The sequence below is a fragment of the Saccopteryx leptura genome, chromosome 5 (assembly GCF_036850995.1).
Source record: "Saccopteryx leptura isolate mSacLep1 chromosome 5, mSacLep1_pri_phased_curated, whole genome shotgun sequence".
NCBI lineage: Eukaryota > Metazoa > Chordata > Mammalia > Chiroptera > Emballonuridae > Saccopteryx > Saccopteryx leptura.
In genome coordinates this window covers 52,942,228-52,963,152 of record NC_089507.1, presented here as the reverse complement: position 1 = coordinate 52,963,152, position 20,925 = coordinate 52,942,228, and the positions used below count along the sequence as shown (strand labels likewise).

The 20,925-nt window shown below is 36.8% G+C and overlaps 1 protein-coding gene across 14 annotated transcripts in view; it reads right to left on the bottom strand.

Moving 5' to 3' along the window:
- The window catches only part of RUFY3 (RUN and FYVE domain containing 3), a 94,725-nt gene that overhangs the window by 21,979 nt on the left and 51,821 nt on the right, over nt 1–20,925 (bottom strand). For all 14 annotated transcript variants that reach the window (XR_010751645.1, XR_010751643.1, XR_010751644.1 and 11 more), the window contains 7 exons: nt 20,198–20,299; nt 19,277–19,400; nt 17,575–17,636; nt 16,300–16,365; nt 14,787–14,856; nt 5,637–5,729; nt 4,354–4,437 (listed from right to left, as the gene is read on the bottom strand). Coding sequence is in view for 11 of the 14 variants with exons in the window: in XM_066386130.1 (XP_066242227.1) it covers nt 4,354–4,437; nt 5,637–5,729; nt 14,787–14,856; nt 16,300–16,365; nt 17,575–17,636; nt 19,277–19,400; nt 20,198–20,299 (601 nt within the window). In the remaining 3 variants the exon portion in view is untranslated. The remainder of the gene's footprint in view (nt 1–4,353; nt 4,438–5,636; nt 5,730–14,786; nt 14,857–16,299; nt 16,366–17,574; nt 17,637–19,276; nt 19,401–20,197; nt 20,300–20,925) is intronic.

The following is a 20,925-nucleotide window of genomic DNA, read 5'->3' as shown; positions in this document are numbered from 1 at the left end:
TGGCTCTGGTTGCAACAGAGCAATGCCCCAGATGGGCAGAGCCCCCTGGTGGGCATGCCGGGTAGATCCCGGTCGGGCGCATGCAGGAGTCTGTCTGACTGCCTCCCCGTTTCCAACTTCAGGAAAAAAAAAAAAAAATGTATAATCTGATGTTCTGGGATGAAAGGTTCTATAAATGTTAATTATGTCCATTTGGTCTAATGTGTCATTTAAGGACAATATTTACTTATTCTGTTTAGATGATTTATCTAGAATTGTCAATGGAGTATTAACATCCCCAACTGTGACTGTGTTTTTGTCTTCTGTTTCTTCTTTTAGTTCTGTCAGTAGTTGTTTTATATATTTTAGTGCTCCCTTATTTGACGCATATACAGTTATGCCTTCTTGATATAGTGTCCTCTTTATAATTATGAAATATCCCTCTTTGTCTGTTACTTTTGTTGTCTTGAAATCAATATTGTCATATATAAGTACAGCTATACTTGCTTTTCTTTGGATCTTACTTGCTTGGATAATTATTTTCCAACCTTTCACTTTGAGTCTACTATCTCTCTCTCTTTTTTTAATAGAGACAGAGATAGAGTCAGAGAGAGGGATAGACAGGGACAGATAGAAAGGAACGAAGAGATGAGAAGCATCAATCATTAGTTTTTCATTGCGCATTGCGACACCTTAGTCATTCATTGAAATGCTTTCTCATGTGCCTTGACCGCAGGCCTTCAGTAGACCGAGTAACCCCTTGCTTCAGCCAGCAACCTGGGTCCAAGCTGGTGAGCTTTGCTCAAACCAGATGAGCCTGTGCTGAAGCTGGCAACCTTGGGGTCTCGAACCTGAGTCCTCGGCATCCCAGTCCGATGTTCTATCCACTGTGCCACCGCCTGGTCAGGCGAGTCTGCTCTTGGCTTTGCACTTAGATGAGCCTCCCGAAGGCAGCACATGGTTGGGTTTTGCTTTTTGATCCAATCACCTACTCTGTGCCTCTTTATTGGAGAGTTTAGTCCATTCACATGTAGGGTAATTATTGATGCATGAAGATTTTCTATAGCAATTTTATCTTTTGTTTTCTGGTAGCTCTGTGCTTCCATTGGTTTTTTTCCTTGTTTCTGTCAATTGTTTTTGATTGGTGGTATTCCATATTCTTCCTGCTGCTTCCTCCTTTTTTTTTTTTTTTTTTGTATTTTTCAAGTTGGAAACGGGAGGCAGTCAGACAGACTCCCGCATGCGCCTGACCGGGATCCACCCGGCATGCCCACCAGGGGGCGATGCTCTGCCCATCTGGGGCGCTGCTCCATTGCAACCAGAGCCATTCTAGCGCCTGAGGCAGAGGCCATAGAGCCATCCTCAGCGCCTGGGCCAACTTTGCTCTGATGGAGCCTTGGCTGCGGGAGGGGAAGAGAGAGACAGAGAGGAAGGAGAGGGGGAGGGGTAGAGAAGCAGATGGGCGCTTCTCCTGTGTGCCCTGGCCGGGAATCGAACCCGGGACTCCTGCACGCCAGGCCGACGCTCTACCACTGAGCCAACTGGCCAGCCACCCTCTTTTTTAAAGCTATATATTTCAGGGTTTTTTTGTGGGTGGGTTACCATTAGGTTATTAAAAAAAAAAATGGTTTCATATATGTAATAGTTCTTTATCTTATGAATGCTTCTGCCCTTCATCCTCCTGTGCTAATTCAGATTTTTATCCCCTTCCATTTTATGTTTATGTTATGTTTATGTTGTCACAGATTATCCCTGTTTACACTGTAAGCTTGTTGGAGCTTTTACTTACAGTTTTGTGTTGTTTTGTTCTTTTTATCAGGTGGTATAACCCCTTGAGTATTTCCTGTTGTGGGGGTTTTCTAGTGACAAATTCTCTGTTTCTGTATATCTGGAAAAGTTTTTCTTTCTCCTTCATATTTAAAGGATAGCTTTTATGGATATAGTGCTCTTGGCTGGTAATGTCTTTCTTTCAGAACTTTGAATATTTGGGTCCACTCTCCTCTGGTTTGTAGAGTTTCTGCTGAGAAATCCGATGATAATCTGATGGGCTCTCTTTTATATGTCATGTTCTTCTTTTCCCTAGCTTCCCTGAGGATTCTTTCTTTGTCATTGATTTTTAACAGTTTTAATACAATGTACCTTGGAGAAGGTTTGTTTGGGTTGAGGAGACTAGGTGTTCTGTTTGCTTCTTGGATTTGAGAATCTGATTCTTTTCAGTCTTGGGATGCTTTTATCAATTATTTGTTTGAAAAGGCTCTCCATCCCCTTCTCCTGATATCTATTATTTTTATATTGCTCTTTCTAAGTCAGATAGTTCTCATAGAGCTCTAATATATATTTTTTAAATTCTCGAGTCTCTCTTTTCTCTCTGAATCATCTCTAGTTGCCTGTCTTCTATGTCACTGGTTCTTTCCTCTATCTGGCCAGTTCTATTAGCTAAACTTGTTAAATCATTCTTTAATTTGAATATTGAATTCATCTTCAGAATTTCTGTGTGGTTCATTTTAAAGTTTTAACCCCTTTGGTGAAATATTTGTTTTGTTTGTTAACTTGTTTTTTGAGTGCATTAAATTGCCTATCAATGTTTTCTAGCATCTCATTGAGTATTTTCTGAATTCTCTGTCATTTAAATTCTATTTCCATGAGACTGAAATTGCTTTCTGGAGATTTTTCATTTTCTTTCTGAACTGTGTCTCTTTCTTGATTATTCATGATATTCCAAGGACTTCTTCTCTGCCTAGTAGGCATGTGTGAGTGGCACTTTCTTAGTAGTTAATTCCAAGAGGTTTTTAAAAATCATTTTCCAGTAGGTAGTGCTAGATTACAAGTTATAGCTCTGTGAAATTCCCTGGCTGACCCCTGGTGCAATGCTGCAGCTGGGATGATGTGGGCAGGGTGGGCTGTGAGGACTTTTCCTCCCGGCAATGGTGATCTTGGGCATCCGCATGTAATTTCATGTGTCCTGACAAAGCAGGGGCCAGACAGGGAGTTCCCCTGTCCCTCAGAAGAAACTGGTTTTGCATAGCTAGTTCTAGGGTATGCCACTGATGTACCCTGCACCTCAACACCAAGGGCAAAGGGAGGCGAGTTCTAGGAGGCTAAGGGGTTGCACAGCTTTTTGTTTCCATCTCTCTGTCCAAAGTATAGGCTGCAGGCAGACTGTAGGAAAACCGGCACTGTCACAGAGTGTGGCTTCTGCCCTGTTCCTGCTCTTAAAGACACTAGTAGTTTTTCACTCCTGAGAGTCGCCACTGGAATCTCTGCTCCTCTCAGCAGGTGAAAACCCAGACACACCGGGTTCTTCCCCTCTCTAGAGCCTCATCAGCAGTGCTTGGCTGCAGAGCTGGCTGGCATCCTTATCTTTCGCTCCCCCGACTCTGGCCACTCCCTGCCCACCTTTAGTTGCTTCCATGCGCGGATTTTTTAGGTGTGCCTGTGCGCCCAGCTGGCGTTCCTTGGCTGAGTTATAACTATTCAAATTGTTGAAGTTTCAAGGGGAGAGATCAAGGGGATCTCTCACTCTGCCATTCCTCTGACATATATATATGTATATATGTATATATATATATATTTTTTTCTTTTTTTCATCTTAAAAATATTTTTTAAGACTAGCCCTGGTCGGGCTGTTCAGTGGATAAAGCATTGTCCTGACACACCGAGGTTGCAGGTTCAATCCCTGGTTAGGGCATGTATGAGAAGTAATCAATGAGTATACAAGTAATGGAACAACTAAGTATAACATGTTGATGCTTTCCCCTTTCTCTCTCTCAAATCAATGAAAAATTTTAAAAATATATTTTAAGACTAACACCAATGACATGTTTTTCTATTTATGTATAAGAACAAGAATAAATTTAGAAATAACAACTAAAAGTAAAAGAGTATAATTCTACATTAATCATTCTCGGTAATGAGAAGAGGAGCTATCCCCTCTAAGGAGACATGTCAGACTTTTTAGAGGAGTGAGGACTGAGGTGGGCAGGGGGGATTATGCAGTACACACAATGCACTGTGGAATTGGGCACCTGAAACCTGTATAATTGTTTTAATCAGTGTTACCCCAGTAAATTCAGTTAAAAATAACTGAACAGGAAAAAAATAAAAAGAAAATGTAGGTTCCATATACTTAATGCCTTTGCAATACAAAGTATAAAAGCAAAAGCAAAAAAAGTGACAAAATCGTACTGTATGTTGAGAATACTCAGAAGATGGATTAAGAAAGCATTAGAGGGAACATAGCCAATAAGTGACAAACAGGCCTATAGGATCCACAGAAATGTGTCTGAAGTACTGATACTCCTGACCTTAGTCTCTAAGATAAAGCCCCTAAGTAGCTGTTAAATATTAACGTGTTCTGATACAAGCAAAGTTTACCAGTCGTAACTGTGTCTCCTCCTTTAAATGCTTTCTTGCTTCACTTAGTGCTTGTCCTTCTGAAGTTCTGTCTTGCTTAGGACCCTTGAAAAGATAAAAATGATCATACCTAAGCAAGTGTAACAATGAATGAAGACAACAAAGAAATTAAAGAAGTTTAGTAAGTTGAAATTCTTAAGCTGAACTGGGAATTTTGTGTCATTTTAAGTCCTTAGAGAGCTACCAAACCAAGTAGCAGAAGTCTTAAAAAAATCAGCCTCTAAGAACAGAATATCATTCATTGTCAACTATGAATTAGGCTAAAAATTCAAATGGTAATATATTCCTTCTCCAGAGATCTTACATCTGGTGTCTCCTACCATCCAGACAGATCACGGCTAAAAAGAAGGAGGTCATCAGAAAATTCTCCTGAGCAGTCACAGTTGTTTTCAAAGTCCATGCATTAAAGTCAAAAGTTACTCATAGAGAACTGCTTTGGTTCCTACTTGGAACCTAGTTATTTATTCATTAGGAACCATTTTAACACTGGATGTCTGGATTCCTAAGTTCACAGTTGGTTAGGATATAAGAGAATAGGAAGACCTTTCTAGAAATAGCAATACTAACAGCAAAAAGCAGAGATGCCAACAAAATCAGAAAAGACAGAAAATAACACCCACACCATCTGGGAATATTTAAGTACAGGTATTAAAAGCTCTTTCAATTTCAACAGCTCCCTAAAGTAACACCATTATAAATTAGTACAGAATTGCCAACGTTGATAATTACGATCTTCAGATATCATAAAGAACTAACAGTGTTACATTATATTCTCTGCTTAAGAAGGCTGAGAATTGTATAATACATAAAAGTTTTGCAAAATATGTTTATACATATATAAAAACTTTGGTCCTTTTAGGGATTATTATCTAGAAAATTCATTTATATAGTAACTCTCTCCCAGTGGTATCAGATAAATACTTCTAACAAAACAGTAAAACGGTCTAAAATAATAATTCACTTAACAAATATAACATTTTAATACAGCAAAAATCATTAGTATATAAAAACAAGAAACTGAACTAGGCTGTTTCTTGAAGTCTCTAACAGATGCAGGTGGCGGTGAAGCCAAGGAGCATCTGTGGGAGAAGGGGCACCACCCTCCCATAATCTTCACTGCTCACTTAGCTTTGCAGGAAGTCTCAGGAAAAACAGTTTGCTTCAACTGTCCTTGGAGGCGCCCCCCACTGCTAGCACACTGACTCTCCTGTCTAGAAATATTTTATAAATCCAGTAAGATTAACCTTCCGGTTGGATTCCAAAATGTAGGAGCTTTCCTCTTTAACTCGTTCCATTTCTTCTTGCAAGGTAATAATCCTGTTGTTTGCAACTGCAAGCTGTTGATAAAATTAGAAAAATAATCTTTTCTTTCTTTTATTAACACACGATAGGATAATTCATGATTTGTTAGGACATGATTTTCATGCTTAGATATTTTCAAAGGGAAGAAAGCTATCTATAACACCACAAAAATGTCCTTGTAGGGAACTGAGGAGAAATATTTTTAAAGTAGGTTAGATGCAAATTTAAAATATCTCCTTTGTGGCTTTTAGTGTAAACTTTATTTCAGCACCAAAATGTTAACTTAAGATCATTTACCTTAAGGGCATCCTCATGGATAACAATTATATTTAGTTACAATACCTATTTCTAAAATGTTGAAGAGGTCACCTCATGCCCTGGGATCCATCTTATGAATCTTCCATATGACCTTTTACAAATGATTTTTAAAAGAGTAAACAAATGAACTCCTAAGTTCTCAGTCTAAAAGGTGCCATTAAGCACTGGAGAGTTTTCACTTTAGCACTTAAAAAGATAAGGTAATGTTATTAGGAGAATACTGCTAACCGGAAATGCTGATATCCCCATTCCACAGAAGGTTAAAGCAAAGTGGAAACACTTTTGTTCTCTGCACCTACTGACCTTTATTCCCCACAGAGAATGTAAAGGAGCCTGAACGAGGCCCGGAATAGAGCTGAGAGGGTTCCTGTCAGCCAGGCTAGGCTCCCTGTTCATTCTCTTCACTAGCACTGGGCGCAGGTGCTGCCTGGTGCCTTGCTCTAACACAAAAGGGCAGAGGAGCGAGGTCTCAGGCACGCTTTCTAGAGGCGAGTCTGGAAGCCCATTTCTGTCTGCTCCATGGACCTGATGGTGTGTAAGGAAGTAACTCTGGTCTAGATTCAAGGGCCCCTCAGACAGCTTCTTCCAATATCTCAACATCAGAGGAAGTTTTAGGACTTGATGACGTAGATCCAAAAGGGATTTCTAAATCGGCTGTACAATAGTAAGGTGGATATTCAGGTATCGTCTGCTTAATGCTTCTCATTTTGTTATACTGGTTCAGAACTCAGGGGGGAAAAAAAGATCTTTTTTTCATTCTTTTTTTTTTTTGGCAGAAACAGAGAGAGGGACAGATAGGGACAGACAGGAAGGGAGAGAAATGAGAAACATCAATTCTTCGTTGCAGCTCCTTAGTTGTTCATTGATTGATTTCTCATATGTGCCTTGACCAGGGAACTACAGCAGACCAAGTGACCCCTTGTTTGAGCCAGCGACCTTGTGCTCAAGCTGGTGAGCTTTGCTCAAACCAGATGAGCCTGCGCTCAAGCTGGCGACCTCGCGGTCTCAAACCTGAGTCCTCCACATCCCAGCCTGATGCTCTATCCACTGCGCCACCGCCTGGTCAGGCAAAAAGGTCTTCTTTAAAATTTTTATTTTTAAAACTCATCCTCTTAAATCCAAAATAGATGGAAATGAGAAAAAGCAGGCCTCATTACATTTATCAGCTCCTTATAAAGCCTACCCACAATGCTTACTTATCTGTAAACGTTCAAACTTTCAAGAAAATAAATCTTATTGGTGAAATGAATAAGTCAATGAATGAATAAATTAATATTTTTAGTAAAGTAAATCTAGGTCAGGAGGACAATCTTATGATTGACGGAATAAAATTAACAACTATATTTATACTAAGTGCTTGCGAGTTACTAGGCACTGACTAGTCTAGGCCCTTATGCACTAAAAATATTTTAATTTTACAAAAATATTATTATTTCTATCATCCCCATTTTACAGATAAGTAAACCAAAGAACAGAGGCTTAAGTCACTGGCCTAGGATTAGAAAAGCAGGGCTGGGACATGAACCCAAGTGGTCTAGCTCTCGAGAGCATGCTTAACTGCTGTGCCACATTGCCTCAGTATAATAGCAGTAGAATGACAGTATAAAATTTCTGTGTACAATATATCAAAAGCCTTGTGGGACAAAATTCTAAACGTCATATCCATAAATTAAAGTTTTAATATAATTTAAGAATCTATACTCAAAAATAAAGCCCAGAGAACTGAATAATAAAAAAGGTGTTTTAATGTTATAACAATGTAAGTTTGTCTGAAAAAAAAAAGAATGGAGTGACGTCAGAGAAATGGCGCCATGAGGAGGGCTCCCAATACCTCTCCCTGAAATTTCAACAAATTCAACAACCAGAGACAGAAAAACAATCCCAGGAGCATCTGAAATATACATACACCAAACAAAGTGTTATTAACAAAACCACCCTCAGATGCCATTAAGGAAAAGGAAATCAAATATTATGGATACAAAAGACAGAGATGTAGCACAGATAGATGAGGAAAAATCTATAGAAAAAAATTTTAATAGATTGGAAACCTTGGAGTTAAATGACAGAGAATTTAAAATAGAAATCCTAAAAATACTCAGAGATATACAAGAAAGCACAAAAAGGCAATTTAGGGAGTTCAAAAACCAACTCAATGAACAGAAAGAATATATTACCAAGGAAATTAAAACTATAAATATGAATCAAACAGAGATAAAAAACTCAACTCATGAACTGAAAAACAAGGTAACAAGCTTAGCTAATAGAACAGGCCAGATAGAAGAGAGAATTAGTGACATAGAAGACAGGCAACTAGAGGCACAACACAGAGAAGAGGAGAGAGACTCACGAATTAAAAAAAAATGAGAAAGCACTACAGGAATTGTCTGACTCCATCAAAAAGAACAACATAAGAATAATAGGTATATCAGAAGGAGAAGAGAGAGAAAATGGAATGGAGAACATATTCAAACAAATAGACGTGAACTTCCCAAGCCTATGGAAAGAACTAAAGCCTCGAATTTAAGAAGCAAACAGAACACCGAGTTATCTTAACCCCAATAAACCTACTCCAAGGCACATCGTAATGAAATTGGCACAAACCAATGACAAAGAAAAAATTCTCAAGGCAGCAAGGGAAAAGAAGAATACACATATAAAAGAAGGCCCATTAGATTATCATCAGATTTCTCAGCAGAAACTCTACAAGCTAGAAGAGAGTGGACCCCAATATTTAAAGTCCTGAAAGAGAGGAACTTCCAGTCAAGAATACTATACCCATCAAAGCCATCCTTCAAATACGCAGGAGAAATAAAAACATTCACAAATACAGAAAAGATGAGGGAATTTATCACAAGAAAACTCCCACTTCAGGAAATACTAAAGGGGGTTTTCCGACCAGATACAAAGAACAAAACAAAAAAACCCCACAAGTAAAAGCTCCACCAAGAACACAGTAAAATCAAATTTAAACTGTGACAACAAAAACAAAAAAGGGGAGAGGAAAAAGATTAACAATAGCAAAGGAAGATAGAGTGCAGAAGCACCCATGAGATAGTGTACTACAATGAACATGGTAGGTACCCTTTCCATTACTTAATGGTAACCACCCCTGAAAAAACGACCACAGAGCATATGACTTGAAAAAAGAAGTAACAGAAGAAAGAAGTATGGATTACAACCAAACAAAAATAAATGATAGAAAAACAAAAGAGAGGACTCAAACAAGATACAAAACTAACAGAAACCAATATATAAAATGGTAATAGGAAACCCTCAAGTGTCAATAATTATACTAAATGTAAATGGATTGAACTCACCAATAAAAAGACACAGAATAGCAGAATGGATTAAAAAAGAAAATCCAACTGTATGCTTCCTACAAGAAACACATCTAAGCTACAAGGATAAAAACAAATTCAAAGTGAAAGGCTGGAAAACAACACTCCAAGCAAATAACATCCAAAAAAAGCAGGTGTAGCAATACTCATATCTAACAATGCTGACTACAAGACAGCAAAAGTACTCAGAGACAAAAACGGTCATTTCATAATGATAAAGGGGACACTGAATCAAGAAGACATAACACTTCTTAATATATACTCACCAAACCAAGGAGCACCAAAATATATGACAGCTACTGACTGACCTAAAAACAAAAACTGACAAAAACACAATCATACTTGGAGACCTCAATACACCACTGACAGCTGTAAATTGTTCATCAAAACAGAAAATCAATAAAGAAATATTGGCCTTAAATGAAACACTAGAACAATTGGATATGATAGACATCTACAGGACATTTCATCCCAAAGTATCAGAGTATACATTTTTCTCTAGTGTACATGGAACATTCTCAAGAATTGACCATATATTGGGCCACAAAAATAACATCAGCAAATTCAGAAAAACTGAAATTATACCAAGCATATTTTCTAATCATAAAGCCTTGAAACTAGAATTCAACTGCAAAAAAGAGGTAAATAAACCCACAAAAATGTGGAAACTAGACAACATACTTCTAAAAAACGAGTGGGTCAAAGAAGAAATAAAAATAAGGATCAAAAGATACATACAGACAAACAAAAATAACAATATGACATATCAGAATCTCTGGGATGCAGCAAAAGCAGTAACAAGAGGGAAGTTCATATCACTACAGGCCTATATGAACAAACAAGAGAGCCCAAGTAAACTACTTAACTTCACATCTTAAGGAACTAGAAAAAGAAGAACAAAGACAACCCAAAACCAGCAGAAGAAAGGAAATAATAAAAATCAGAGCAGAAATAAATGAAATAGAGAACAGAAAAACTATAGAAAAAATTAATAAAACAAAGAACTGGTTTTTTGAAAAGATCAACAAAATTGACAAACCCTTGGCAAGACTCACCAAGGAAAAAAGAGAAAGGACTCATATAAACAAAATCCAAAATGAAAGAGGAGAAATCACCACAGATATCATAGATATACAAAGAATTACTGTAGAATACATGAAAAACTGTATGCCACCAAAATTTTTTTAAAGATTATTTATTCATTAGAGTGAGAGAGAGAGAGAGAGAGAAGGGGGGGAGGAGCAGAAAGCATCAACTCCCATATGTGACTTGACCAGGCAAGCCCAGGGTTTTGAACCGGCAACCTCAGCGTTTCCAGGTTGACGCTTCATCCACTGCGCCACCACAGGTCAGGCTATAAGCCACCAAATTTAACAATCTAGAGAAAATGGATAAATTCCTAGAACAATACAATCTTCCTAGACTGAGTCATGAAGAAGCAGAAACAGTGGTAGAGTGTCGGCCTGGCGTGCAGGAGTCCCGGGTTTGATTCCCGGCCAGGGCACATAGGAGAAGCACCCATCTGCTTCTCCACCCCTCCCCCTCTCCTTCCTCTCTGTCTCTCTTCCCCTCCCGCAGCCAAGGCTCCATTGTAGCAAAAAAGATGGCCCGGGTGCTGGGGATGGCTCCTTGGCCTCTGCCCCAGGCGCTAGAGTGGCTCTGGTCGTGACAGAGCAACGCCCCGGATGGGCAGAGCATCACCCCCTGGTGGGTGTGCCAGGTGGATCCCGGTCGGGTGCATGCGGGAGTCTGTCTGACTGCCTCCCCGTTTCCAGCTTCAGAAAAATACAAAAAAAAAAAAAAAGAAGAAGCAGAAAGCCTAAACAGACCAATAAGCAGGGAGGAAATACAAAAAAGTATTAAAAACCTCCCCTAAAATAAAAGTCCAAGGATAGACGGCTATACTAGTGAATTCTATCAAACATTCAAAGAAGACTTGGTTCCTATTCTACTCAAAGTCTTCCAAAAAATTGAAGAAGCAATACTTCCGAACACATTTTATGACGCCAACATACCCTCATATCCAAACCTGGCAAGGACAACACAAAAAAAAGAAAACTATAAACCAATTTCTCTAATGAATACAGATGCTAAAATACTAAACAAAATACTAGCAAATCAAATACAACAACATATTAAAAAATAATACATCATGATAAAGTGGGATTCATCTCAGAATCACAAGGATAGTTCAACATATGTAAAACAGTTAACGTAATACACCATATCAACAAAACAATGAACTGAAATCACATGATCTTATCAACAGATGCAGAAAAGGCATTCGATAAAATACAACACAATTTTATGTTTAAAACACTCAACAAAATGGGTATAGAAGGAAAATCTCTCAACATAATAAAGGCCATTTATGATAAACCATCAGCTAACATCATATTCAATGGCATAAAACTGAGAACTTTTCCTCTTAAATCAGGAACAGACAGGGTTGTCCACTCTCTCCTCTCTTATTTAACATGGTGTTGGAAGTTCTAGCCAGTGCAATCAGACAAGAAAAAGAAAAAAAAGGCATTCATAATGAAAAAGAAGAAGTAAAGGTTTCACTTTTTGTAGATGATATGATCCTATATATCAAAAACCCCAGAGACTCCACAAAAGATTACTAGAAACAATAAACCAATACAGTAAGGTCACAGGATACAAAATTAATATACAAAAGTCCATTTCCTTCCTATATGCCAACAATGAAACATCAGAAAATGAACTAAAAAAAATAATCCCCTTCATGGTTGCAACAAAAGAAAATAAAATACCTAGGAATAAACATAACAAAGAATGTAAAGGACCTATATAATGAAAACTACAAACCATTGTTAAGGGAAATTGAAAAAGATATAATGAAATGAAAAAATATTCCTTGTTCTTGGATAGGAAGAATAAATATAATCAAAATGATCATATTACCTAAAGCAATATATAAATTCAATGCAATTCCCATCAAAATTTCAATGGCATTTTTTAAAGAAATGGAACAAAAAATTATCAGATTTGTATGGAACTATAAAAAACCCCAAATAGCCAAAGCAATTCTAAGGAAAAAGAACGAAGCTGGGGGCATTACAATACCTGATTTCAAATTATATTATAGAGCCACGACAATCAGAACAGCATGGTATTGGCAGAAAAATAGACATTCAGACTAATGGAACAGAATAGAAAGTCCAGAAATAAAACCACATATATATGGTCAAAATATTTTTGAGAAAGGGGCCAACAACACACAATGGAGAAAAGAAAGCCTCTTCAACAAATGGTGCTGGGAAAACTGGAAAGCCACATGCAAAAGAATGAAACTCGACTACAGTTTGTTCCCTTGTACTAAAATTAATTCAAAATTAATCAAAGACCTAAATATAAGACCTGAAACAATAAAGTACATAGAAGAAACATAGGTACTAAACTCATGGACCTTGGTTTTAAAGAGCATTTTATGAATTTGACTCCAAAGGCAAGGGAAGTGAAGGCAAAGATAAATGAATGAGACCATATCAGACTAAGAAGTTTTTGCTCAGCAAGAGAAACTGATAACAAAATAAACAGCCAACTAAATGAGAAATGATATTTTCAAACAACAGCTCAGATAAGGGCCTAATATCCAAAATATACAAAGAACTCGTAAAACTCAACAAACAAACAAACAAACAATCCAATAAAATATGGGAAGAGGACATGAACAGACACTTCTCCCAGGAAGAAATACAAATGGCCAACAGATATATGAAAAGATGCTCATCTTCTTTAGCTATTAGAGAAATGCAAATCAAAACTGCAATGAGATACCACCTCACACCTGTTAGATTAGCTATTATCAACAAGACAGGTAATAACAAGTGTTCGAGAGGCTGTGGAGAAAAAGGAACCCTCATCCACTGTTGGTGGGAATGTAAGGTAGTACAACCATTATGTAAGAAAGTATCTTGGTTCCTCAAAAAACTAAAAATAGAACTACCATATGGCCCAGCAATCCCTCTACTGAGTATATACCCCCATAACTCAAAAACACTGGTACGTAAAGACACATGCAGCCCCATGTTGACTGCAGCATTGTTCACAGTGGCCAAGACATGGAAACAACCAAAAAGCCCTTCAATAGATGATTGGATAAAGAAGACGTGGTACATATATACTATGGAATACTACTCAGCCATAAGAAATGATGACATCGGATCATTTACAACAACATGGATGGACCTTAATAACATTATACTGAGTAAAATAAGTAAATCATAAAAAAACTAAGAACTGTATGATTCAATACATAGGTGGGGCATAAAAATGAGACTAAGAGACATGGACAAGACTGGTGGTTACGGGGGTGGGGAGAGGGATGAGAGAGAGGGGGTGGGGAGAGGAGGGAGGGGCACAAAGAAAACCAGATAGAAGGTGACGGAAGACTATTTGACTTTGGGTGATGGGTATGCAATATAATTTAATGTCAAAATAACCTGGAGATGTTATCACTGAACATATGTACCCTGATTTATTGTTACCTCATTAAAATTAAAAAATATATATAATTAAACAGCATTTCCTAGCTGGTGATTTAACTTGGTTTTATTTAAACCAAATTTATCCCACTGAGTGTAACAGAATAGTTAGAAATAGGAAAAATAAGGTCTTTTCCACTTGTAAAATTTTATATAAGGATTTTAATAGAAACATCTAATGTCACTGAAGAAAAAAAATATGTAGCTTAGACTTTGGTAAGTCAGGAAAAAATATATTAATCAGGAGTGAAACATAAAGTAATTTCCCTCTTATTTTAGGAACTTTTAAAAGAGTTTTCACATATCTATTCTTATCTGATCTTTAGAGTAATTGTGAGGCTGAAAGAGAAAGTATAAATGACAGTAGGGAACTGGGCCTTTGGAAGTCACATGACTCTCTTGCTCAGCAGCACATGACATGTGGCATGTTGTGTAAGCAGGGATTACTGGTCTTCTGACTAGTGAGTGCTCTAGTGCTCTTTATGTTAGCTACTCACAACCTCAAGGAGAAAATAAAGCCCGTGGAGGTAGGGAGCTTGCCGATATGGCACACATAAATCCATGCCTGGCACATATAAATCTTTGTCTAGCTCTAGCATAAAAGTAGTATCTATGTTTGTTGAATGAATAAATGATGAATAATTTTATGCTATATGCTAAACATTAACTGTTGGCTGGCCCTGATAAAACAAAAGAAAGTAAGATATTTGATCAGCTTAGGTTCCATGCCTGTATAGTCCAACTGGATAATTGAAACCCCTGAGAAAAGCCAGCTGGCCATTCTGAGTCAGAACAAGGAGTTATGTCCTAGAGTAGACAGATCCTAAAAACTCAAGTCCTTTATTTCCAGGGCTCAAGAGATATTACTTTCCAGTAACACACATTACTAAATTCTATAAGTCAATCAAAGAATCTTCAAAACACTTACTTCCTCTGTCAGTTTAGTGTTGGATTTTTCTAAGGCATCCACTTTTGCCTGAAGGTTATTTACAGTAGCACTATTAAGAAAAGAAAAACATAATGGTCTCTTTTGAGAAACAGAACAATATCCTGTACTTTCCTTTTAAATGCCCATCACATTTATCATTCACTGTAATCTCCACGATTTTCAGGAGACTTGCAAGCTCTAGGACAGCTTGCTAGGGGATGTGTGTCTTAGCAGCTACATCACTGGCACTGAAGCTTGTATTTAATAAGGACTTGTTGAATAAAATGAAAGAGCAAATGCATTATACAGGGAACTTTAAGGTTTACTGGTATATAATAAGAGGCTACATGAATTAAGTGCCTGCCACATAACAAACACTCTTCTAAATGTTTTTACTTGTATTATTTCATTCACTCCTTTCAATAGTCCTAAGTGTTAGATATCCTCAATTACAGATAAAGAAACTGAGGCATAAAGAGTAAATTAATAGTGTCATGCTTATATTCTATTGTCAACTGTAACCATATCTTTGCTTGACTAACAACACCTCCATCATTCAGTGTAGTCACTATTAGTTCTTGGTCCCCAGAGAATGCACTTAAATTATTTTGGAGTTTTCTAGCTGGATCCAAGGTGACAATTTAAATTGATATTGCTATAATCACATTATGGTCTTTGTTTAAATTAAAATGATTGTTTTTCATAGGAAAACTATAAACAAAATAGTAATAGATATATTTATTCTTCTTAATTATTTGATAGTCTTTAGAACATCAATGTACTTGAGAACACCAAGATATTTTGGATGGCTCTGCTGTGGAGAGAGAAGACTGTTTCATGTTCCACACACTTCTGAAAAATACTTGGGAAGCATTTGGTAAATGAATGGTAGTGATCGTGAAAAGAAGGTAAATTAATACCACCAATTTGATGTATAAATGAGAAATGCAAGGGACCAATGAGATAGATTAATCTAAAGGTCCTAAAAGCAATGAATGGTTTACCTACAGTTAGTACTGAAATATGCTAGATCTACTGAACCAAGAGGGCCACCACTTTCAGCTGTAAACAGTAGGTCATAGAATAATGTCATCTTGTTCAGCAGCATTGGTTTATGTTCATGAGATGCCGTAGGAACTTAACTCCTTTTTACATCAATTAGCCTGTGGTAAAACTGGTTTCATCACATGTTGTTTTGCGTAAAGCTGCAGAACCTATCGATGATGTTAAATGAGGACTTACTGGATGTCAAATATTTAAGAAACTAAATTGAATGTATTTCTTTAATTACTAGAGGCATAATTACATGCTAATCTTATTACTGTCTTTCACTAAAGGTTACCAAAACAGTTAAATGCCATTTTTCCATTGCCTAGCTCAGTGACCAGCAAGTAGGAATTCTATATATATATTTGTTGTACTGTTTTAATTTATTCTTACAGCTCATCAGTTTACCCTTCGCTTCCCTCTCAACAAAACCCCAAATAAGTAATAATATTTATTCATTTTTTACTTCAGATGTCTGTTGAGTTCTTCTACATAGTTCTTCTGGTCCAGAATTGCAGTAATCTGGCCATCTCTGGGCAGAGGGTTGGGGGAGGTTAGGGGTATAGAGAGAAAATAGAAAATAAATAATATTAGAAATACCGAGACTTCCCTTCCCTCAATCTTTTTATAAAACAAAAAAAGGAAATTGTGGCATAGCCACTGAACCAGAAGACAGACCTGATGTATAACCCCCTTGACAGCAACAGGAAGACTTGAAGGTTTAAAAAAAAGATGCACAAAACCCCGTATTCTATTGATAAAGCCCTGTTATAACTTATATACACAAATCAATAACTTAGGTTACAGATGTAATATTATAACCTATCAGGGGCATTTAAAGAATAAACATTTTCTTCTCCCAACTGATAGTTTTTTTTCTTTTAGCTTCCCTAGTATTATAACAATTTTCCATTTGTTGTAGGAATTGAATTAAGCTTACCCTGGTGTAATAATAGTTGTTCTCAAAGGATATACATTTGCCTTTAAAATAAATGGTATAAAAGGCTTTCATAAAGGTCAAGTGTTTATTATTATGTGAAAAAATAAACTGTGAAAAAAGGAGGTTCACTTTCAGAGCCAGCTAATTTATAATAGGCAAAAATTAAACAGCCAGACTTTTCAAATAAAGACAAAAATCAAGGCCACATACCTATACAACTACTTAAAGAACAAGTGATATAATCTTAGCTCTATGTCCAAGGTTGAAAGCTTCAGACTAATTATGCTTTCATCTGCTAAATTTATAAAGGGCATAAGGTGTGTTTTTGATCTCCAATTTCTAAGTAGTATATCACCATGTTTTAAAAAACTTATTTTGAAATAACTGTATATTTACAAGAGTTGTAAAAGTAGTGCTGTTCCCACACACTTTATCTTAATGTTAACATTTTACATAACCCCATGACACATATTTAATATTGTAAATTTTAAGCAAACTGAGAATGCAATTCTTCTTGTCAAGAGAGACCATGTTTTCAAACACTACTTGAAGAGATTGAGCGTTGGGTTTGTATTATACAAATTTTAATTCTGTTTTCCCCTGAACTACCTAGCAGAAAAATCACTTTCACTAAAACCCCTTTTAGGATTAGACACAATAAACAGTGCTGGCAACATGCTATTAAAACTGTACTATTAGAAATTCTTTCAGCTAGTCTGTTAAAAAGCAGTATTGTTGAAAACTTTAAATACTATCATAGAATATTAAGTTAAAAAGAAACCCAATTTTTTGGGTACATACCCTTCGCTACCTTTACTGCTGTTCCCATCCTTGAGATACATTGAAAAGTCTATAACTCCAACCTACAGAGAGAATTTTCAGAATTTAATAAAAAATTATATTCTTTTATCAAGGCAGAACACGTCTCATTCCAGACAATACTCATAACAGTGATATAGTCATGACAATTACTAAAAGATTTTAATGTTTCACTTTGAGTATAATCACCAATTGACAAGGATTGTAAGTAATGAATCAAAATTAAGTCAATAGGATTAGAAGACCACATCAGACTAAGAAAGTCAACAGAATACTTCTAAGAAATTTAAGGTTTAATGTTTCTTTCTCTTACACTATTTTCAAGTATTCTGCTACTGAACCCTTATATTTGTTTTTAGAAACCTCTTTTAAAATTATAATTACAATAATACTGTTCATGCCCTTATAGAAGTTTTAGAAAATACATATAAACAAAATGAAGTAATACAAAACACCCATAATCCCAGCCACCTGAAGATGACCACTGTTACATTTTGGTATCTATTCTTCCAAGTTTCCACTGGCATGCCTACACTTTTCAATATTTCTATATTATCATTCAGCTTATTTTTCTCTCTCGCCTTCCTCCCTTCCTTCTTTCCCTCCCTTCTTTTTTTAAAAATTCTGATTGGGGATTGAACCCGCAACCTTGGCATATTGGGACACTGCTCCAACCAACTCAGCTACCCAGCCAGGGCCAGTTTTATTTCTTTTTAAAATACACAACAAAATATACTTTCATTTCCATTTTTCATTGGAAAATGTAACAGAAATTCATTATAGCATTTTATACAGAAGGGATGACAAATAGGCACAGTGAAGACAGCAGGTTTATTTATGAGGCAATAAATGCGTACCAAGCTCTGTTCTAAGTATATTACATGTGCTCATTCCTTTTTCCCTCACAGTATCACTGTGAACTAGAGATAGTATTTCTTATTACAGGTAAGGAACCTGAAGCATCAAGAAACTAAGTAACTAGCTAGAAAATGAAGAAGCCAGTCTCAACCTAAACAGTTGGGTTTCTGAGACTTCACTCTGAACTACCATGCTATACTGACTTTTAGCATTTGGCCTGTTTATGTATATGTTAGCCTGAGCAAAATACTTTAAGAGATCACAGTCAAGGTAAGAATTTGATAAACATTCAGAATGCATAAATGAGCCAAGTTGGAAGGTAAACAAACTAATTTTTTTTTAAGTTAGAGAAGGGGTAACAGGGAGACAGATTCCCACATGCACCCCAACCAGGATCCACCTGGCAACCCCTGTCTGGGGCTGATGCTTAATCAATCAAGCTATTTTTAGCATCTGAGGCTGACACTTGGACCTACTGAGCTATCCTCAGCACCCAGGGTCACACTGAACCAACTGAGTGAGTCACTGGTTGGAGAGGGGAAGAGGGAGAGAAAAGGGAAAGGGACAGAAGCAGATGGTCACTTCTCTTGGGTGCCCTGACCAGAAATCAAACATGGGATGTCCATACGCTGGGCTGAAGCTCTATCCACTGAGCTAACTGGCCAGGGCAAACTCATTTTTTTAATATTCACATCAAAATGAAAGGAAATCCTATTTATGACTTAAGGAATTTCCCCTAATTTTGTTGGTGTAATCTGATCAATCCAAATTCTGAGATGACAAAACTCAGAGTGACACACTTGGTAAATGAGTATGTTTTTCATACCTGAGAGTCTAGATCTTCTCCTTTCATACAGAAATTGGCATCAATGACATTCAGGCCCACCAACAGACCAGCAATTATGGCTCCTTCTTCTTCCATCATGAGGGCATTTGGCTCATAGAATTCACTGTAAGAAATCCATAGAATGCTCTATTGTAATAAAATCTCAAGAACCAATGATGAAATCACAAAACAAAAAGGAAAACGCTTGCCTCATGGTTGAATATGGTCATCTATGATAATAGTAAAAAAAAGAAAAGAAAAAAAGATGGCTCGAAGACTTTATTTAGATAATAGATGCATGAATAAACTCTAGATAATAAACAATTCAGCTGAAAGAAAAAAATAATCAGAATGGTATTTTCATTGAAATGAGTATTCATGCTTTCCCCACATATCTGTACTTGTGAACAGAACTTCTTCATTTTAATGTAGACCTATTTATCTATTTGTTATCTTTATAGGTAGAACTTTTTGTATCTTGTTTAAGAAGTTTTTGTCTCCTTTATGTTTTCCTCTAAAATTTTTTTTTCTTCTTTCTCATTGTTTCCATCTGGAAAAAAATTTTTTTGTGTGTTGCATTTGAATTTAATGTTACATGTCAACTTCCTGTCTTATTAAACCTGGGTGCGTGCTAAGGTATCAAAAGCCTTTCCCTATTGTGTAGAGGTGTTAAGTTTTAGACTGCCCTGCAAGGGACCATATATGTGCCACAGTGACAAACAACATTCATAACATAAAAATACCTATTCCTGAGCATGTGTGTTGGAGGTGTGGGAGATGGTGTCAGTTAAACTATGTGAAAGTGTTATGAATCAACTGTTTCTGATCTACAAAACTGATAAATTTACATAACTTGACCTTTTATGATGGATAACATAGCAAGAAAAAACACACCAAAGTTCAATGAGAAGATGCTCATACCTGAGAAGTTCCTTTTTGTTGATCAGAGCTTTCATATATTCTGAAAGTTTCTTTTGCATTAATGCCAATCGAAGCCATGCTCTTCCTCTGCCTACTGGTGTCCTACAAAAACACAGAAACCAAACAACTAAAAGTAGCAGAAATAGGAGCACAATGGGACAGATTTACTTACTTTTGCTAACGGTCCCCCAGCAGAGCACACACACTGAGGTGCTCCTCACAACCTCTCCTCCCACATCCTGTGCAGATTCTGTGTGACGAAAGGGAGCCGGAGGATATGCTTGGGGCAAATACTCTGGTGAAGAATTACTGAATGAGACCACAATTTGATGGTCCAAAGTGTTCCGTCAGATATTCCATCAGATCAATATCAGTGAATCCTCATAAATTTAGTGTGGATCATATAAGTGCCCAAATAATAATAATAATGCAGACACAGGCTACTTAGACCTCTATCTGATTAAAATTAAACCAATCTAACTGGGGAAGGTGATCAGAACTTTTTAAAGTTCTAAGGCAGGTTCTGGGTGTCAGTTCCCGAGGTTCACTTGTTAACTGCTTTAATTTTAGTTGTCAAACTCCATCAAACACATTCTTTTTTTTAAGTCCAGTATGCCACCTCCTTTGACTAATTTCTTGAAATTCACTAAATGTTTCCCACAAGTGCTTTAAAAAAATAAGAAAATGTGTGGTATTTTAACATGAAGACAACTTCTCTCAGATTAATA